This window comes from Salvelinus sp. IW2-2015, linkage group LG23, assembly GCF_002910315.2.
Source record: "Salvelinus sp. IW2-2015 linkage group LG23, ASM291031v2, whole genome shotgun sequence".
NCBI lineage: Eukaryota > Metazoa > Chordata > Actinopteri > Salmoniformes > Salmonidae > Salvelinus > Salvelinus sp. IW2-2015.
This window is the reverse complement of record NC_036863.1, coordinates 18,431,949-18,453,426: the sequence shown is the minus strand read 5'-3', so window position 1 is coordinate 18,453,426 and position 21,478 is coordinate 18,431,949. Positions and strand designations below refer to the sequence as shown.

General features: G+C 42.7%; 1 protein-coding gene across 2 annotated transcripts in view; it reads right to left on the bottom strand.

The window, feature by feature from the left end:
* The window catches only part of LOC111950872 (dual specificity tyrosine-phosphorylation-regulated kinase 1A), a 35,320-nt gene that overhangs the window by 3,734 nt on the left and 10,108 nt on the right, over positions 1 to 21,478 (bottom strand). Inside the window, exons 2-10 of one of the 2 annotated variants that reach the window (XM_070434407.1) lie at positions 12,508 to 12,704; positions 10,085 to 10,177; positions 9,574 to 9,766; positions 8,074 to 8,220; positions 5,419 to 5,705; positions 3,131 to 3,277; positions 1,093 to 1,233; positions 682 to 985; positions 230 to 354 (exon numbers count right to left, since the gene is read on the bottom strand). In XM_070434407.1, the coding sequence (XP_070290508.1) occupies positions 230 to 354; positions 682 to 985; positions 1,093 to 1,233; positions 3,131 to 3,277; positions 5,419 to 5,705; positions 8,074 to 8,220; positions 9,574 to 9,766; positions 10,085 to 10,177; positions 12,508 to 12,627 (1,557 nt within the window). In that variant the 5' untranslated portion in view covers positions 12,628 to 12,704. Of the gene's footprint in view, positions 1 to 229; positions 355 to 681; positions 986 to 1,092; positions 1,234 to 3,130; positions 3,278 to 5,418; positions 5,706 to 8,073; positions 8,221 to 9,573; positions 9,767 to 10,084; positions 10,205 to 12,507; positions 12,705 to 21,478 lie in introns of those variants that run through there. The other variant, XM_070434406.1, reaches the window with a different exon arrangement.

Here is a 21,478-nt window from a genome sequence, read left to right as displayed (position 1 = left end):
CAACAGCAACAGTCAGTTACTCAAATGACTGATAACAGGTTATTCAACTCTGTCTGAAGAGCGACACCTATGTTTATAAAACCCAATACTTCTCCAAGCTGTGCCTATGAGGGCTCATCCAGCTCAAATGGGAGTTGAGGTAAAGGTTGTCAACCTGGGTTATAGACTAAGTGACAATCTAGTGGGGGTCACTTGGCCAGGAGCAATAGTGTGTGTGTGTGAGACTTGCCTGTGGGCAGAGATTTTCGCAGTCCATGGCCTGCACGGCAGCACTGAAGTTACCTCCGCTGTGCCGGTGCTGATGTGTTGGGTCCGAGCGCGCCCGCCCACTGGTGCTCGTGCCAGACGACCCTCCTGCAGAGCAGAAACCCAAACAGAAATCGGTTGACATTAAATTTATGTTGAACATTTGAGACAGTTCCAATCTCCCTTAAGGCACTGTACTACCGTAGGTACCTGAGCTGTTAGTTAATAACACATTTTTATAATTTCATCATATCTAATCCAGTACTGAAAAAATGTATTCCTTGGGAATCCCACAGTGTGCGGGGCTAGAGCAAACAAAGTGAACACCCCAGGGGTTCCCCAGGATTGGACTGAGAGACATCTAAGGTCACGCTATTGCTTCAAAGTGAACAACCAGTTCTCCATGCAGCTTTGCGGCTGCATTGCTCTCCCTACCTGAGCTGGAGGAGGTGCTGGAGGTGGTTCCCGAGGACTGGGACTGCTCCAGRGCGGGGCTGGTGGACACGCTGCTGCTCGTGTTGGTCCCCTCATCCGCAGTCTTCTTGAAGAAGCTGTGCTGCAGGGCGTAGTAGGGCTGGATGCGGCTCTTGGGGTCGTAGTCCAGCATCCGAAGGATCAGGTCCTTGAACTTCAAGTAGTCAGCGACAGCGTGGCCAGACTCGCCCGCCCGCCGCCCCCCAGGACCCCCCGCCTCCACACCCAGGATGCTGTGCAGCTTCCGCATGCCCGGCGGCTTATACTGCGCACACACAGAACAGAGACTTTGAGGATATATACACTCACTATTGCAAAGGACATTTATGACATCACAGCAACATAATTGACAGAGTGATTTGTTGAACTCACCCTTTTGCCATCTTTGGTCTTCTTTGCACCCCACGTGCTGTCCGATATCTTCTCAAATAACTTCCTGGCCTTGGGCGCCTGGTCCAATATGTAATTGGGAGGGACACCCAGAACTTCCACTATTTTGTTAATTTGATCAATCTGAAAAATCAGAAGACCACAATTAAGAATGTCTTACCCTATTTGGCACAAACTGCGTATTAAATTGCCTGCACCTCAGTATAGGAAAAAGGACTGGGTTTAAGAGGCATGTGAAGGTCTTACATTACATTTATCAACAATACAACAACTAAGACCCTTCTTTCTTTTCTCTCCAAAACTCTTCTGCTATCTCTCTCAGAATGACCTTCTTGACTCAGTTGAATGACTAGTCTTGAAACCTGACTGATTTGGATCAAGAAGGTTCTTCTGCTATCTCTCTCAGAATGACCTTCTTGATCCAAATCAGTCAGGTTTCAAGACTAGTCATTCAACTGAGACTGCTCTTCTCTGTGTCACGGAGGCGCTCCGCACTGCTAAAGCTAACTCTCTCTCCTCTGCTCTCATCCTTCTAGACCTATCGGCTGCCTTTGATACTGTGAACCATCAGATCCTCCTCTCCACCCTCTCCGAGTTGGGCATCTCCGGCGCGGCCCACGCTTGGATTGCGTCCTACCTGYCAGGTCGCTCCTACCAGGTGGCGTGGCGAGAATCTGTCTCCGCACCACGTGCTCTCACCACTGGTGTCCCCCAGGGCTCTGTTCTAGGCCCTCTCCTATTCTCGCTATACACCAAGTCACTTGGCTCTGTCATATCCTCACATGGTCTCTCCTATCATTGCTATGCAGACGACACACAATTAATCTTCTCCTTTCCCCCCTCTGATAACCAGGTGGCGAATCGCATCTCTGCATGTCTGGCAGACATATCAGTGTGGATGACGGATCACCACCTCAAGCTGAACCTCGGCAAGACGGAGCTGCTCTTCCTCCCGGGGAAGGACTGCTCGTTCCATGATCTCGCCATCACGGTTGAAAACTCCATTGTGTCCTCCTCCCAGAGTGCTAAGAACCTTGGCGTGATCCTGGACAACACCCTGTCGTTCTCAACTAACATCAAGGCGGTGACCCGTTCCTGTAGGTTCATGCTCTACAACATTCGCAGAGTACGACCCTGCCTCACACAGGAAGCGGCGCAGGTCCTAATCCAGGCACTTGTCATCTCCCGTCTGGATTACTGCAACTCGCTGTTGGCTGGGCTCCCTGCCTGTGCCATTAAACCCCTACAACTCATCCAGAACGCCGCAGCCCGTCTGGTGTTCAACCTTCCCAAGTTCTCTCACGTCACCCCGCTCCTCCGCTCTCTCCACTGGCTTCCAGTTGAAGCTCGCATCCGCTACAAGACCATGGTGCTTGCCTACGGAGCTGTGAGGAAAACGGCACCTCCGTACCTTCAGGCTCTGATCAGGCCCTACACCCAAACAAGGGCACTGCGTTCATCCACCTCTGGCCTGCTCGCCTCCCTACCTCTGAGGAAGTACAGTTCCCGCTCAGCCCAGTCAAAACTGTTCGCTGCTCTGGCACCCCAATGGTGGAACAAACTCCCTCACGACGCCAGGTCAGCGGAGTCAATCACCACCTTCCGGAGACACCTGAAACCCCACCTCTTTAAGGAATACCTAGGATAGGATAAAGTAATCCTTCTAACCCCCCCCCTTAAAAGAGTTAGATGCACTATTGTAAAGTGGTTGTTCCACTGGATATCATAAGGTGAATGCACCAATTTGTAAGTCGCTCTGGATAAGAGCGTCTGCTAAATGACTTAAATGTAAATGTAAACTAGGTGAAAAGTGGAGTCCTGTCTCCTAGTGAAACGTTCAAAGCACCACAGCTCCCTCTGTTGGTCTTTATTAGGTTCTCACTCCCTACACTCATCTTGATGAAGACAAAAACTGAAAATCTTTCTCACATGAGCACAATGAAGCATCACAGGTAAGCATTATCTGACAAGTTATATCATCCTAAATAAAGACTACATCTTTTCATTCCATGAGTCCTACCTCATTGGCCCCACTGAAGAGGGGCTCTCCGGTGTGCATCTCCACCAGAATGCAGCCCAGGGACCACATGTCGATGGCCAGGTCATAAGGCATGCCCAGCAACACCTCTGGGGAGCGGTAGAAGCGACTCTGGATGTACTGGTAGATCTGAGGGGAGAGAAAGGGGTCATGGCTATTAGGACATGGCATTTTTGTTATCCTTTTCTAGCCATGTAATGTGCAACCCTTTTCACAAAAAACTGAATGAAAAACTTTTGTTTRGTATCTTTCCACATCATACTCTACCAATCCATCTATCCAATAATAAATCAATCCATTAAATAGAGAATCCATAGTGMGTCATAAAAATATCAGATTCTCAGTTTTGGTGTAAGACTTATGTAGCATAAAATTGACCATATTAACCTCCAGGAAAAACAACATCAGCGTCACATCCTCATTCACCTAGCCTCTGTTAGTGATGGGGGGTGAATCGATACAGTTACAAATCACAATTATAATCGATACTTTGAGTACAAGTATCCAACAATTTTTTTGCCCAGTAGCTTTCGCTACCTATCAAAAACTCCAGTATTTTTCATCCTATAGCTTGTAAACCATCTTTTTAAATAGTGAGATTTTATTTAACTGATGTCTGATAATAAAAAAAAATGTCTCATGCTCTCCCTCGTCTCTCTGCCGCAAACATACAGTGCCTTCGGAAAGTACTTAGACCCCTTGATTTTTTCCACATTCTGTTACGTTACAGCCTTGTTCTAAAATGTATTAAATAAAAAAAATCCACATCAATCTACACACAATACCCCACAATGACAGAAATACCTTATTTACATAAGTATTCAGACCCTTTGCTATGAGACTCGAAATTGAGCTCAGGTGCATCCTGTTTCCATTGATCATCCTTGAGATGTTTCTACAACTTGATTGGAGTCGACCTGTAGTAATTCAATTGACTGGACATGAAAGGTCTATATAAAAGGTCCCACAGTTGACAGTGCATGTCAGAGCAAAACCAAGCCATGAGGTCAAAGGCATTGTCCGTAGAGCTCCGAGGAAGAATTGTGTCCAGGCACAGATCTGGGAAAAGGTACCAAAAGCATTACTACAGCATTGAAGGTCCCCAAGAACACAGTGGCCTCCATCATTCTTAAATGGAAGAAGTTTGGAACCACCAAGACTCTTCCTATAGCTGACAGCCCGGACAAACTGAGCAATCGGGGGAGAAGGGGATTGGTCAGGGAGGTGACCAAAAACCTGATGGTCACTCTGCCAGAACTCCAGAGTTCCTCTGTGAAGATGGGAGAACCTTCCAAAAAGACAAGCATCTCTGTAGCACTCCACCAATCAGGCCTTTATAGTACGGTGGCCAGACAGAAGCCACTCCTCAGTAAAATGCACATGACAACACGATTGGAGTTTGCAAAAAGGCACCGAAAGGACTCTGACCATGAGAAACAAGATTCTTTGGTCTGATGAAACCAAGATTAAACTCTTTAGCCTGAATGCCAAGCATCACGTCTGGAGGAACCCTGGCACCATCCCTATGGTGAAGCATGGTAGTGGTAGCATCAGGCTGTGGGGATGTTGTTCAGGGGCATGGAGACTAGTTAGGATCGAGGGAAAGATGAACGGAGCAAAGTAGAGAGATCCTTGATGAAAACCTGCTCCAGACACTCAGGACCTCAGACTGGGGCGAAGGTTTACCTTCCAACAGGACAACGACACTAAGCACACAGCCAAGACAACGCAAGAGTAGCTTCGGAACAAGTCTCAATGACCTTGAGTGGCCCAGCCAGAGCCTGGACTTGAACCCGATTGAACATCTCTGGAGAGGCCTGTAAATAGCTGTGCAGCGACGCTACCCATCCAACCTGACAGAGCTTGAAAGGATCWGCAGAGACGAATGGGAGAAACTCCCCAAATACAGGTGTGCCAAGCATGTAGTGTCATACTCAAGAACACTCGAGAATGTAATTCGCTGCCAAAGGTGCTTCAAAGTACTGAGTAAAGGGTTTGAATACTTTAGTAAATGTGATATCAGCTTATTTTTTTATAAAAGTATAAACATTTCTAAAAAACTGTTTCTGCTTTGTCATTATGGGGTATTGTGTAAAAACGATTTAATCCATTTTAGAATAAGGCTATAACGTAACAAAATGTAGAAAAAGTGAAGCGGTCTGAATACTTTTGGAACATCAAATCGCAATACCTATAGAATAATGAGAAATGCAATACATATCGTATCGGCACCTAAGTATCGTGAGATCCCTGGCAATTCCCAGCCCTACCCTTTGTCCCAGCTGGCAGGAGCTGCCAAAGTCCACGATCTTGATGGCGCTCCTCTTGGGGTTGCACAACAGGATGTTCTCGGGCTTCAGGTCACAGTGAATGATGCTGAGCTCGGGCGTGGCCAAGAACAACAGCGCTGTGCACATTTGCTGGGCAAACTTGCGTGTGAGGTTGAGTGAGACYCCACGGAAGTTGGTGTTCCGCAGCAGGTCGTACAGGTTGTAGGAGAGCATCTCAAACACCAAGCACAGGTGGCTCCGGAACATGAAGTGGCGCTTAAGGTGAACTGGAGAGAGAGGAGGGGACAAAAAAAGACTAATGAGCATTTGTTTCGAGATAGGTTGATACACTAGTGATGTTAATATATTGGATACTCGTTATTGACTTGCGCATGTTAATGGACTGGTTTCCTGGACAGATTAAGCCTCATCCTGGAGTAAAAAGCCTTTTCAATTGAGGTTCTCCAAAACATTTACATATTAGTCATTTAGCAGACGCTTATCCAGAGCGACTTACACATTTTAATACTTTTTTCGTACTGGTCCCCCGTGGGAATCGAACCCAGAACCCTGGCACTGCAAGCCATGCTCTACCAACTTAGACACATCGGGGCGGTCCTGTGTAGCTAGCAGGTAGATGGCACACTTCCATCAAGATGTTTTGGGGTCTTTCTGGTATTACTATAGTAAAGACTCCATCACAAAGTTGAACAGAGGTCAAATGCATGTATGTATGTATGTATGTACAGTGGGGCAAAAAAGTATTTAGTCAGCCACCAATTGTGCAAGTTCTCCCACTTAAAAAGATGAGAGAGGCCTGTAATTCTCATCATAGGTACACTTCAACTATGACAGACAAAATGAGAATTTTTTTTCTCTCCAGAAAATCACATTGTAGGATTTTTAATGAATTTATTWGCAAATTATGGTGGAAAATAAGTATTTGGTCAATAACAAAAGTTTATCTCAATACTTTGTTATATACCCTTTGTTGGCAAWGACAGAGGTCAAACGTTTTCTGTAAGTCTTCACAAGGTTTTCACACACTGTTGCTGGTATTTTGGCCCATTCCTCCATGCAGATCTCCTCTAGAGCAGTGATGTTTTGGGGCTGTTGCTGGCAACACGGACTTTCAACTCCCTCCAAAGATTTTCTATGGGGTTGAGATCTGGAGACTGGCTAGGCCACTCCAGGACCTTGAAATGCTTCTTACGAAGCCACTCCTTCGTTGCCCGGGCGTTTGTTTGGGATCATTGTCATGCTGAAAGACCCAGCCACGTTTCATCTTCAATGCCCTTCCTGATGGTAGACTTTGGTCCCAGCTCTCTGCAGGTCATTCACTAGGTCCCCCCGTGTGGTTCTGGGATTTTTGCTCACCGTTCTCGTGATCATTTTGACCCCACGGGGTGAGATCTTGCGTGGAGCCCCAGATCGAGGGAGATTATCAGTGGTCTTGTATGTCTTCCATTTCCTAATAATTGCTCCCACAGTTGATTTCTTCAAACCAAGCTGCTTACCTATTGCAGATTCAGTCTTCCCAGCCTGGTGCAGGTTTTACAATTTGTTTCTGTGTCCTTTGACAGCTCTTTGGTCTTGGCCATAGTGGAGTTTGGATGTGTGACTGTTTGAGGTTGTGACAGGTGTATTATATTAACTGATAACAAGTTCAAACAGGTGCCATTAATACAGGTAACGAGTGGAGGACAAAGGAGCCTCTTAAAGAAGAAGTTACAGGTCTGTGAGAGACAGAAATCTTTGCTTGTTTGTAGGTGACCAAAACTTATTTTCCACCATAATTTGCAAAAAATTCATTAAAATCCTACAATGTGATTTTTTCCCCTCATTTGTCTTTCATAGTTGAAGTGTACCTATGATGAATTACAGGCCTCTCTCATCTTTTTAAGTGGGAGAACTTGCACAATTGGTGGCTGACTAAATACTTTTTGCCCCACTGTATGTATGTCAATAACAAATACATAGGCGTACAGAGGCTATTATCAGCAACCATCACTTCCTGTGTTCCAATGGCACGTGTGTTAGCTAATCCAAGTTTATATTTTAAAAGGCTAATTGATCATAGAAAACCAGGTAGAAAACTCTTGGCAATTTCTCGCATGAAATAGGCTTCATAAACAGAACAAGAATAGACTGACGAGTTCAGAAGAAAGTGCTTTGTTTCTGGCCATTTTGAGCCTGTAATTTAACCACAAATGCTGATGTTCCAGATACTCAACTAGTCTAAAGAAAGCCAGTTTATTGCTTCTTTAACCAGAACAACAGTTTTCAGCTGCGCTAACATAATTACATAAGGGTTTCTAATGATCAATTAGCCTTTTAAAATGATAAAACTTGGATTAGCTACAACGTGCCATTGGAAAACAGGAGTGACGGTTCTGATAATGGGCCTCTGTACGCCTCTGTAGATATTCCATAAACAATCTGCCGTTTCCAGCTACAATAGTCATTTAAAAATTAACAATATATTTCTGATCAATTTGATGTTATTTTAAATGGACAAAAAAAATAGCTTTTCTTTCAAAAACAAGGATATTCTTAAGTGACCCCAAACTTTTGAACGTAGTGTATATATATATATGAGTGAGTGATTGAGTGAGTGAGAGACGTGTATAGGGAAAAAGGAGAATCTGGCTATACCTATGTAGTACTTCATCTCCGTGTCATGTTTGTTCATGAGCTCGAGGAGCCGCACTTCAATCTGGGCTTGATTAAGAAAAGCCTTCTTGTTCTTGATGATCTTAATTGCCACCCACTCCTGCTCTGCACGGTCATATGCCTTTACAACTGGAGAGAGCAAGGCCAAACCAACAAACCATGTAAAAACAATGAGCCAGGCAGCAACACATGCACTAAACAGGGGGGATGGGGCTCTGATTTATTACAGCCTCTTCAGTCACACACACACACTACTGCGTGGGCTCTCTACTCGCTCGCTCTCTGCTCTCCTGCGCGCTGCACACACTTCTGCGCTCGCACACTCTTCCGCACGCACACACTCCCGCACGCACACACTCTGCCGCGTGCGCACGCACACACACACACACTCTTGCGCGCCCGCACTCTTGTGCGCTCGTGCACGCACACACACACTCTTGTGCGCACGCACACACACTCTTCATACTATAACATATCTGTCCCATTCATACTTTCCTTGTCAATTCCTTATCTTATAGACTACTTTCAGAAAGCCTAAGGTAGGCCTAGTTGTTTTTTTATACGTTTCAAGGAAAGGATATTTGCTTGTCTGACATATGCTGCTGGCTTTGATTGACAGGTGCTTTTACTTGGTGAGTGAGTACGCTGATTCTCTATATGTATATGTTCATGCAGAAAGTTTTCTAAAGTAGCCTGTCTGGACTACATCTCTTTAATAAGAATCAAATGCTTGTAAAAGGCCTATTGTCAGTAGCTTAGGCTACATTACTTCTCATTACGGCTTCCTCTCTTTGAAGAACATATGCCAATGCCATCGAATGACCGCAGCAGCAGGGTTTGTGGCAGTATGTGAGTATTTTGGGGAAAGTGGGAGAAAACCCATCGGACTTTGTTTGAATGGTTTTGTGCGTCAAAATAGGATCTGTATTTAATTGTTTTTATATGCAGAAAAGCCAACAGACAAGAACAAGGTAGGCATACATATTTATTTTGACTCCATTAATGTGTCAACATGAACATGTGACAGATCCTCTTTAACCTGGCACTTACATGTTTTATTTTATTAATATGTATAAGTAATAACCTGAATAATAATAATGAAAATGGCGTGATAATAAAGAAGTATAATGGCTTGCTTCAAATAGGTTTCATTAAGAAGCATGTCCATGTAAATAAGTGTACAAACAGAATTGTGACCTAATCCCCAGAACGGTTATGTCGGTGACTGTGTACATTGGCCTGGCCAATTACCGTAACCTCAAATTCCAAGATCTTCACAGCCCTATCATCGATTCCGCCACAATGTGTGAGCCTCTGGTTAAATGCTCATGTATCATTTTTGAAAACATACATGTCAGGTCAATCTTATGGACCATGTCTAGCCCTTTAAAGGCCTGGTGGTGGTTGAAACAATACCAGATGAGCTTCTGCAAAAAGGTAACTGCTCCCCTGGTGGTTGACAATACATGTATGTCATGTGACTCACTTGTCCAAACGAGCCTTTGCCTATCAAGGAGTCGATCTCGTAGCGGTCCATCCATTTCTCCCCGTTTTTGACGATGTAGTCGTAGTTGTCGTCATCATAGCCGTCGTTGAAGACCTTCCTCTCTTTCTTGTGACTGGAGTCGTCGCCCTGGCCCTGTTGGTGTCTCCGCTTCTTTTTTGCATAGTATACCTGCCAACAAAATGGTGTTGTTACTAAATTACCCATCAGGTAGGTGGCACACGGAGCCTGGGAGGTGGTTGCTAAAAGGTAGGCACTAACCACCACTATGCAATACAAGCTGAGATTGCATGGGATGTTGTCACTATTCGATTCAAATCTTCAAGTGATCAGTGCAGGCCTGATTTTATCTTATTCAGGCTTAACAGATGTGTTATTTACACAAATTTAAATTTGAGTAGTGATCAATCCTTCCGTGTATGTGTGTGCGAGCCCTGGCCTTGAGCGACCAGAGTTCCAGGTACAGGTGTAGTGTGTGGGGGAACTTACCTCGTTAATGCATTTGTAGGTTTTGATCAGGTCAATAGAGAGCTTCCTTAGGGGAGATGAGGACGGGTCGCGAAAGCACTGGGGCATGCGCCTCTGTAACATGACAACATCAGGGGTCACCTTAAAACACAGAGGCACCAAACACAGAGAACATCACCGTTTCAGAAACACACACTCACCTGCATCTGTTGTTTATGTGGCAAATGTTGCTATGCATGACATTATTTAAAAGGACAGAACAGTGTCCCACAGGGATTGATTATTAGTTTGGTTCTTTTTACTATTTACATTAACAAAATTGGTTTATAAATTGTTTTATCCACTTGTATGCAGATGACACTGTGGTGTATGCCATTACCCCCACAGCTGACCAGGCTCTGTATTTCCCTGCAGAAAGCCTTTCTTGAACTGAAATTGGTACTTAATGCAGGTAAAACCAAGTATAGGTTATTTTTCCAAATCAGGTAAAAATGTATCTGATTCATACGTACTTTGGATGGTGCCCTTATTGTTGTGTCGCCACTTATGAATATCTGGCCATCTGGATTGACAAAAAGCTATCTTTCAAAAATAATGTTGATGAGGTAGTTTAGAAAAAGGCATGGCCTTCCGTTAAAGAGAAGGAAAAAAATGTGCCCTGTAGCACTCACTTCTGTCATCATGAAGTGCTTTGAGAGGCTAGTTAAGGATCATATCACCTCTACCTTACCAGACACCCTAGACCCACTACAATTTGCATAACGTCCTAACAGATCCACAGATTACGCAATCTCCATTGCACTACACACTGCCCTATCCCGTCTGGACAAGAGGAATACCTATGTAAGAATGCTGCTCAGCCTTCAACACCATAGTGCCCGCCAAGCTCATCAATAAACTTGGGTCTGAACCCCGCCCTTTGCAACTGGGTCCTGGACTTCCTGACGGGCCGACCCCTGGTGGTGAAGTTAAGCTACAACACTTGCGCTACACTGATCCTCAACACGGGGGGCCCCACATGGGTGCCTGCTCAGCCCCCTCCTGCACTCCCATGACTTTGTGGCCACGCACGTCTCCAACTCAATCAACAGTGGTAGGACTGATTACCAACAACGAAACAGGCTACAGGTTGGAGGTGAGGGCCCTGGCGAAGTGGTGCCAGGAAAATAAAATCTCCCTCAACAAAACGAAGGAGCTAATCGTGGACTTCAGAAGAAACGCCCCCATCCACATCAACGAGACGGCAGTGGAGAGGGAGAAAAGCTTCAAGTTCCTCGGCATCACTGACATCCTAAAATGGTCCAGCCACACAGACAGTGTGGTGAAGAAGGCACAACAGAGCCTCTACAACCTCAGGAGGCTGAAAAAAAGTATTATTGGCTAAGACCCTCACGAACTTCTACAGATGCATGTCCCTAATGTTATGTACACTCAGTGTATATACTGTATTCTAGTCAAGTCTCATCCTATACAACTACTGCTGTACACACCTTTTCTATTCATATACGGTACATAATGTCTATACACACCATCACGTACACCAAGTTTACCAAACATTACGAACACTGAGTATACCAAACATTAGGAACACATGGGAAACTGTAGAGCGTGAAAAACCCAGCAGTGTTGCAGTTCTTGACACAAACCTGTGCACCTGGCACCTACCACCATACCCTGCTCAAAAGGCACACATCTATTGTCTTGCCCATTCATCCTCTGAATGGCACACATACAGTCCATGTCTTGTCTCAAGGCTTACAATTCCTTCTTTAACCCGTCTCCTCCCCTTCATCTACACTGATTGAAGTGACAATAATGGATCAAAACTTTCACCTGGATTCACCTAGTCAGTCTAGGTCATGGAAAGAGCAGGTGTTCTTCATGTTTTGTACACTCTGTGTTCATATACATTTATATTCCATAATCGGACATTGCTCGTTCTAATATTTCTATATTTCTTCCTTTCTTTGCGTGTATTGTTTTATATTGTCAGGTATTACGGCACTGACTCTCTGCTTAAATAAAGGAGAATTTGATGAGGGCCTGATATCAGAATAACACACATGGGCAGCAGCCACTGAAGTCATGGGCGTGTTTGACAGCACCCTGCAGATTATTTTGGTAATAGCCATGACTGTCGTCAGTAATAAAATCAAGTGAGAAATCACCCTGTTTATTACCCTGGACACGCAGGCCGTAATGTTGCCTGTACAGTAAGAATAACCCGTGTTCACGGCGGGTCAGGATATATTAAGTGCCTTTTACTAGGAAAGGCGGACAGCAAGCAGTGTTGTGTAAAGGAAGCCACAGGCCGCAGGGCTTGGGGTTAGCACCACTTTGTGTGCGAGTGTGTTTTGGTGTATGCGTAAGGTTTTGTGTGTGTATTTATATCAATGTATGTATGAGTATACTGTATATGGTGTGTGTAGCTGTACCTAGCGTACCTGGCTGGCAATAGACTGCTGCGCCTGCTCGCTGTGGGGCAGAGCCGGCACAGACGGGTCTGTAGTCTGTTGGTGCTGCTCACTGTACTGCTGGTGCGAATGGGGAATGGGAGCAGCCATCAGAAGCCCAGAAGCGTGGAACAAAAACAAGGGAGCAAGCTGGACAGATGAAGGTTTGCATGCTGAAGTCTCTTCTCCTGAAAGAGAGGGACATGTTAGCTTCTGATCAACACACATTCAATAGGTTGTCACAAGGCCCCATTCTCAGTTCTCAGTGTGAACCCTTGCTACTGTGTTCCTTTACATAAATGATACAACTTAAATGATGTAATTGTGGTTTGAATAAATCACTGCGTTTGTATATCAGAGCAAGTCTTAAAATAATTATTGCATCAGTGATTATTCCATATACCATCAATCACTTCCCATTTAGCTGTAGCAATTTTGGAAGACTGCATCCTACACATGACCCAAAACGTATACACAAAAACAAGCACCAACGACCTTTCCGACAAGGAAAAAAAGCTACAAAAAGGACCATGGCAGGGAGATTTGATGCCTGTACACTACTAGAATATTTCATCACATCCCTGCATGATGGCCAGAACTAAAAAAGCACGGCGCCAGATTTGAAGTTAATAATTGATTAGGAAAACTATTACAAAAGACCCAAAGCAATAGCTTCAACATTATTAATTGGGCAGAATAAAAGCACAACGATGTCAAAGGAAAGCATGCCGTGCAATAAACTGAGACACGGGCTATGAAAATCGGTTGGAAAAGTTATTTAACCCCTCAAACAGCCTTCTCTCCACCATCATATTCTCACAGAAATGTGCAGTATAATTAATGTTAGATTTTCCCCAAATGATTAAAATAGACTTGTTTATAACAAACACTTCTTTAGCACTATGACATACAGTAGGCCTTAACGTAACTCAACTACAGAAGCTGATTAAAGAAAAGCAGAAGAAAAGTGCTCCAGGGGGAAAAAGTACAAATTCAGTCCCAAATAGCTAGCTGACCATTGCATTTAAAAATGTCAATGAACTTTGAATGAATGATGACAAATTTTGGGCCTTCTACGGTACCATGACCCTCGGCTGGACTCATGGCCTATGAGACCTATGAAGGAAACCATATTCCAGGGAATATTCTAATGTGGTGTGCTCAGCAATAGTTAAGCAATGACGAATGAGAACCCAGGAATTATTGTGTGAATAACTATGGGCTGTTTGAGGGCCTTATTGCTTCTAAAAAACGGTTGCCAACATATTACAAATGTTATTATATTGAGTAAATTAATTGTATCCTACCACCATATATATATAGGACGGGCAAAAAACAGTTTTTAGTTCTGAGGTTCTGAGGTTGCTATCAAAACGGGCTGGTCGTTCATTCTATTTGCAATGGTTGCTATGCTAAAATCATTGGCATGTAGCTATGCAGGCTAGCTACACAACATGACCAAAAGTATGTAGACACCTGCTTGTCGAACAACTCATTCCAAAATCATGGGCATTAATAGAGTTGGTCCTCCCTTCGCTGCTATAACAGCCTCCACTCCTCTGGGAAGGCTTTCCACTAGATGTTGGCTCATTGCTGCAGGGACTTGCTTCCATTCAGACACAAGAGCATTAGTGAGGTCAGGCACTGATGTTGGGCGATTAGGCCTGGATCGCAGTCGGCGATACAATTCATCCCAAAGATGTTTGATGTAGTTTAGGTCAGGGCTCTGTGAAGGCCAGTCAAGTTATTCCACACCGATATCAACAAACCATTTCTGTATGGACCTCGCTTTGTGCATGGGGGCATTGTCATGCGGAAACAGGGCCTTCCCCAAACTGTTACCACAACTTTGGAAGCACAGAATTGTGTAGAATGTCATTGATATTGTAGCGTTGATTTCCCTTCACTGGAACTAAGGGGCTAGCCCGAAGCATGAAAAACAACCCCAGACCATTATTCCTCCTCCACTAAACTTTACAGTTGGCACTATGCATTGGGGCAGGTAGCGTTCTACTGGCATCCACCAAACCCAGATTGGTCCATCGGACTGCCAGATGGTGAAGCGTGATTCATCACTCCAGGGAGAAAACGTTTCCACTGTTCCAGAGTCCAATGGCGTTGAGCTTTACGTCACTCCAGCCGATGCTTGGCATTGCGCGTGGTGATCTTATGCTTCTGTGTGGCTGTTCATCAATGGAAACCCATTTCATGAAGCTCACAACGAACAGCTCTTGGGCTGACTTTGCTTCCAGAGGCAGTTTGGAACTCGGTAGTGAGTGTTGCAACCGAGGACAGACAATTTTACGCGCCAGGCAATTCAGGGGTATCATTCCGTGAGCTTGTGTGGCCTACCACTTCGCAGCTGAGCCGTTGTTGCTCCTAGACATATCCACTTCACAATAACAGCACTTACAGTTGACCAAGGCAGCTCTAGAAGGGCAGAAATTTGACAAACTGACTTGTTGGAAAGGTGGCATCCTATGACGGTGCCACGGTGTGGCTAATATAGCCGAATCCACAAATTTGAAGGGGTGTCCACATTCTTTTGTATATATAGTATACTTATCCTTTGCTAGCAAGCCAACTAGAGTGAACATAATCACATCAAGCAGCTAAAATGACAGCAAACTGTGCACTTTCATCTGTTTTACCTTTATTTATACTGCCATTTCTTTGGATACATACACATGATAATGATCTTGATAAATGAATTTGCTTGGCTCAGAGACGCTGTCAGTCTCGTCACGTTCATATGCACTTTTGGGCTTGGTGGGCCAAGATATAATCGGAGTTTGGGGCCGCGGGCCAAACAAATAGAGTATCTATTTAGAAATTTGAAAGGTAAGCGATAGCTTTTTTAGTAAGCAGTCATAAAATCACACTTAAAACAATCAAATTGTAGCCATATAACTTCACACCTAAAACCACATTTTATAGAGAGCAATAGTAATGGAGTCTTTTTGTGGGCATAAATGCTGAAAATAAGGTCTGTGTAGGTCTGGTAAACACAGGCTTAGGAGATCTTAAGTTTTGTTCTATGAGATCATCTTCATCCGCTAATGTAACATTTAAAGCATTTATGTAATATATATATATATATATATATATTTTTTTTTTAATCTAAGCACATGAAAGGCTTCATAATTTATAAAAGGTCATGTTAATTGACTGACATCTCATAGAACATATAAGATCTAATAAGCCTGTGTTAACCTCAGACCTTATTTTCGGCGTTTATACCAAAACCCTATTCTTTCCCCATTACATTTTCCCTATATGAATTGCTGAACGAACCAGAGGTAACTCATTTACAGTTTCTAGGACTACAATCATAAGGATAATAACTTTAATATGTTGTTTTAAATTACTTGAATATGGGAAAGGTGTAACAATTTGTATATGCAGCAGTAAGTCACTGAAATGCATCAGCAAGGTATTGGACAGTTTAGGAAAATATCAGGGAAGCTCATTAGGCATTAGGGGCCCTAGTCGAGATTTGGTTGGGCCCTAGGCGAGATTTGGTTGGCCCTGGTTTAGGCAAACCAAATGCTAGCCTAGTAGCATAGGAAAATGACTGGCTGGGCTGTGGGACATTGATCAATCTAATAGAACTGTTAACAGGCATTTACTGGAAAATGTGGGGATTGTGGTGCTATAACTCCCCGCTATCAACCAATTAGCATCCAGGATGCAAACAACCCGTTTTATAATCCAATATAGCTTTTGAAATGAAATCCTAACATACCCAGACACCACACAAACTACAAGTCACAATCAATGGCCCCTGGTTGCTTTGTAAAGATGAACTGTGACGTTCTTTGTCCTTTTGCACAGTTGCTCCTTGGCCAGTGGCATGCAGGGTGAAATCAGATCACAAAAAAGCAGCAGCACCTGTCAGCGTCTAAAGTGTCCTACAGCGCAGCGCGACTCGGAGTCTGCTCACCCTCAGATCAGGTTTCATCCCAAAAAGTACAAACCCACAGGACACAGCCCACAGAGTCATGCTTTTGTCACACGGTTGCTCTCGATAACATTCCGGATGGTCTCTCAATTAGCTGGCGAGATTTGCCAGTAAAATTAAATGGAATGATCAGCAGTAAGTTACACCGCAAAATAAAACATTATAAGGCACATGTAGAGAGTTCTGTGCATGAAGCTCATTTTTTTTGTCAGGGTAACTGAAGGGGTGGAGGTATCTTTGATCATGCTTGGTGAAATCAAAAGACAAGGGATGGGGGGCTGTGGAGGCTCTCATTGAGTGTACCCTCTCAGTCTGGGTCGTCTGCTGGCTAGTGACGCAGCATCATGATGGGAGCATCAGCCAAAGTCAGGCCTGCCTCCCTACCTTTTACCTACCATTCCCCCACCTCACACTGAGAAACCACTGCGTCATCGCACACACAACTCATTCCCAAATACTGCTCTGGCAGCATAGTCGAGAGAGCGAGACAAGCGAACACAATGCTATATTCCCTTAAATCCCTGGGTAACGTCATCTTTTCAACGCATCACTCTGGATTATATTTTTCTAATCCCTGCTGCTGCAATTACTATTCAGTTTCCCCATTGCTGTAGTGAAGGAAATTAAAGCACTGCAAAAAAACTCAAAATTATAGACTGAAGCAACGTTTTAAAAAGCAGATTTAACAGTTATGCTTTTATCAAGTATATGCTTTCTGACTAGTGACTACACCTCACTGAATCAAGAAGCTATTCCAACAGAATAATGCTTGGCGTGAACATTGCATCAAATTACCCCAACCACACAAATTCTATAATTGTACTCTTCAATCAATGACCATATTAGGGGGAGCCTAAATTTTGAATAACAGTATATTCAAATTTTTGGACAATAACGATATTGGCCATTTAGAAACAAAATAATGTTGAGTTCAAGACCTTACTTTTCACATTGATAGTTCGAAAGCAATAGAGTGGCATTTTCTACAAAAACAGACAGCTATCATCTATGCTAATTGTTAGCATTTTTGTATTCAAGAGAATGCATGCCTACTAATATGCACAGATGGTCATGATAAGGTTAAAATCCTTATCACAGCTCCATCCTTGTAATATCCCAAAAATATTTAACTTTGTGTGTGCCATGGACAGGCACAATGGACGAAAATGCTGTAATGCCTACAAAACTTCCAGTGGAATCTCTCAAAAATTATAGATATTACATAGCCTAAACAGCACAAGGTAATCACGAACTTCAGTAATCCAAACTCATTTTGACTAACTGCTGAATATGCACATAAAATCTGTTTGATCAATCAACAACAGCCTGCGAGTGATTTTGAAAAATGTAAATATTAAATAGTGAAATGTTTTACCATTTATTCCAGAAGCCAACCAAGATTGAGGGTCCACGATACTTGGAGGGGCTGGCACAATATGGTATGCCAGATGAATGCTGGGCCCTCATACCATCACAGTCACCTAATCACCCCCAGCATTCAATTGGCTCAAATCATCCCCCCTCCTCTCCCCTGTAACTATTCCCCAGGTCGTTGATGTAAATGACAATGTCTTTTCAGTCAACTTATTTGGTAAAATAAGGGTTAATTTTTTAAATAATAATTAAACGAATGATTTGGCTGTTAGTTTAAAACCTCTTTAGGCTAGGGGGCAGTATTTTGATGTGTTGATGAAAAACGTGCCCAAAGTAAACTGCCTATTTCTCAGGCCCAGAAGCTAGAATATGCATATAATTGGCAGATTAGGATAGAAAACACTCTAAAGTTTCCAAAACTGTCAAAATAATGTCTGTGAGTATAACAGAACTGATATGGCAGGCAAAAACCTGAGGAAAATCCATCCAGGAAGTGCTGTTTTTCTGAAACTACTCTTTTCCATTGCAATCCTCCATTTAAAGGGATATCAACCAGATTCCTTTCCCTATGGCTTCCACACGGTGTGAACAGTCTTTAGGCATAGTTTCAGGCTTTTATTCTGAAAAATTAGCGAGAATGATCACATCGCGTCAGTGGATAGCCAGATGTCCTCAGATTTGTGCATGCGCGCGCGCTGGGAGCAAGACCTTTTCTTTCTCTCTTCTATTGAAAAGGCTACCGTCCGGTTGAAATATTATCGATTATTTATTGTAAAAACAACCTGAGGATTGATTATAAAAAACGTTTGACATGTTTCTACGAACTTTACGGATACTATTTGGAATTTTTTTCTGCCTGTCGTGACCGCACGAGCCTGTGGATTACTGAACAAAATGCGCCAACCAAATGGAGGTTTTTGGATATAAAGAGAATCTTTATCGAACAAAACAAACATTTATTGTGTAACTGGGAGTCTCGTGAGTGCAAACATACGAAGATCATCAACGGTGAGTGATTCATTTTATTGCTTTTCTGACTTTCGTGACCAATCTACTTTGCTGCTAGCTGTTTGTAATGTTTTGTCTGCTGAGAGCTGTCCTCACATAATCGCATGGTTTGCTTTCACCGTAAAGCCTTTTTGAAATCTGACACGCCGGCTGGATTAACAACAAGTTAACCTGTGTTTTGGTGTATTGCACTTGTGATTTCATGAAAATGTAATCTTTTTTGTAATTTAATTTGAATTTGGCGCTCTGCAATTCACCGGCTGTAGACAAAAATGATCCCGCTAAAGGGATCTGAGCGGCAAGAGGTTTTTAAGATCTATAGATTTTTTTTTTTAGAAATCTCTTTAACATCTAAAAACACTTAAGTGATTAGTCTTCATTAAGTGATTACTCTTCAATAACTAATTAGGCTAGCCAAAAGGAAAATAAATATATCCCATAGAAGATGGACAACTTGCTAACAATTCAATATTCACAGTGTGCATTTAGCAACATTTTAAAATCATGGCCACCACTGACTAAGGACCATAGCTATAAACAATCTTGAGTTGAAGCAGAAATACATTACACACAAATCACAGCAATACTTTTTTTTTATGTGATCAAAAGGCACCTAAAAATATTTAACCAATTCGGTCATTTATTCACAGGTTACTTTTAGGAGAATTCTGTGGTTTTGCACGTTCTCCAAAATAACATTGGTGCTGTCTACTAAAATCATTCACACATAGTATAAATCTAATGTCTTATCACATGTAAAACATGTATAATTCTAAAAAAAGGCATGTTCACATGCATCTGCCAATCAAAAATGACAACTTGTGTAAATTATCAACACTCCAAAAAATCCCACTTGCAGATTATCTATGGTCGTATTTACACAATATTTTCTAAATGGACAATTCCTAACTGCATTATTTTAAAATGGAATAAGGTGAATAAGTAGTAGTAGCTAAAATAGACATTCCAGTTGCATCAGTTGTTTTACTTGACTGATTCAACCAAGCAGTGAAAACAAGGCTACAGCCCTGTAATCAAATCTTCTCAGTTCTATTTTGAAATCTCAGTCTGCCTACAGTGAATGGGAATTCTGTAGATCATTAAGTACTCATTTATCAACATCTTTCATTAGGCAACACAACGCAGCAGAATCAGAGTAACCACCCGTCTGAACCCCAGCAACAGTACCTAATTAGCATATCCTACCACCAGGAAGAAAGTGCAATTGGCGTGCACTATCTCTGGCTTGGCCAATCAGAAGACAGTATGCAAATAACCTACTTTTGTTGCCAGGGCAGAGCTCCGATCTATTGTCCAATAAGAAAACAAGTAATGAACAAGAAATTAAATTTCACTTTGTCACATTTCCAAGCTGTTTTTAACACATTATTTGCTGAACAAAATGTATGCAGCAGATTAGAACCTGGAGCCAGTGTCTGCAAGAACAGAGCTCTAACAAACTTCCAGCCTAAGATAAGGGAGTGGAGCCGAGTACCACAACTGTGATGGGAAAGAATTACATTAATTTGGGGTTTTTTCTGATATAATGAATTTGGTAATTAGAATTAAATTATATTTAGAAAAAAAAATCTAGAGTTGATACCAGACCACAATGTAGGCTATTTCCTTTGGACAATATATCATGAATAACAGTTTTAAATAATAAAACAAAAGTTAATTTGATGAGTACACATTTGAAATAATTTACTATTAACTTTTAGTTAATGCTATTGTTCTTTTTAATAGAGGGGAGCATTTTGGACTGCGCCAATACAATCTCCACAAAAGCCATATCAGCTTTTTAATGCACAATTTAACGCTCTCTTAGTTGATTCTACTAGACCGCATGAGTATGCGGTTGGGAAATCCAACCAGGCTGAGACAGCACATTTACGATTGCTTTTACAGTAAACTGGAACTCCAATTTCTCCTTGACAGGCAGGTGTAATCTCGCAACAAAAAAATAAGAAAAAGTAAGGCCATGTCTTTTACCTCAAAACTGTGCCGAAGATCAGTGGCAACTAAAGTGGAGTTGACTAACAGTCCCCCAGAGGTCAAATGAAACCATAGCTACATCAGTTTTAATTGATTCATAAATCACGGGAGGAGGTATCATAAATACACAAATGACAGCCTTAAGACTCAAACCTGGCAAAGTATGGGTAGCTGCAGCCCAATATGGCGATCGGAGAAAGGGTGTGTCGAAAGGAGTCGGTGTATGGAAAGCAAATAAGCTAATTGGGAAGATTTGATGCCACTCAAGACCGATTTTGTGTGACTGATTGGGCTGCACGAGTCGATAAGGCGGCAACCAGTGCTGTATTGACGTGCCTGCCGAACTGCTTTCTACTGGCTATTCAAATCAAATTTCATTGGTCACACACGTTTAGCAGATTTTATTGTGGGTGCAACGAAATGCTTGTGTTTCTAGCTCCAACAGTGCAGCAACATCTAACAATTTCACAACAATACACACAAATCTAAAGTAAATTAATTATATATAAATATTTAGATGAGCAATGTCGGAGCGACATGGACTAAAATACAGTAAAATAGAATACAGTATATACATATATGAGATGAGTTATACAAAATATGTAACCATTATTAACGTGACTA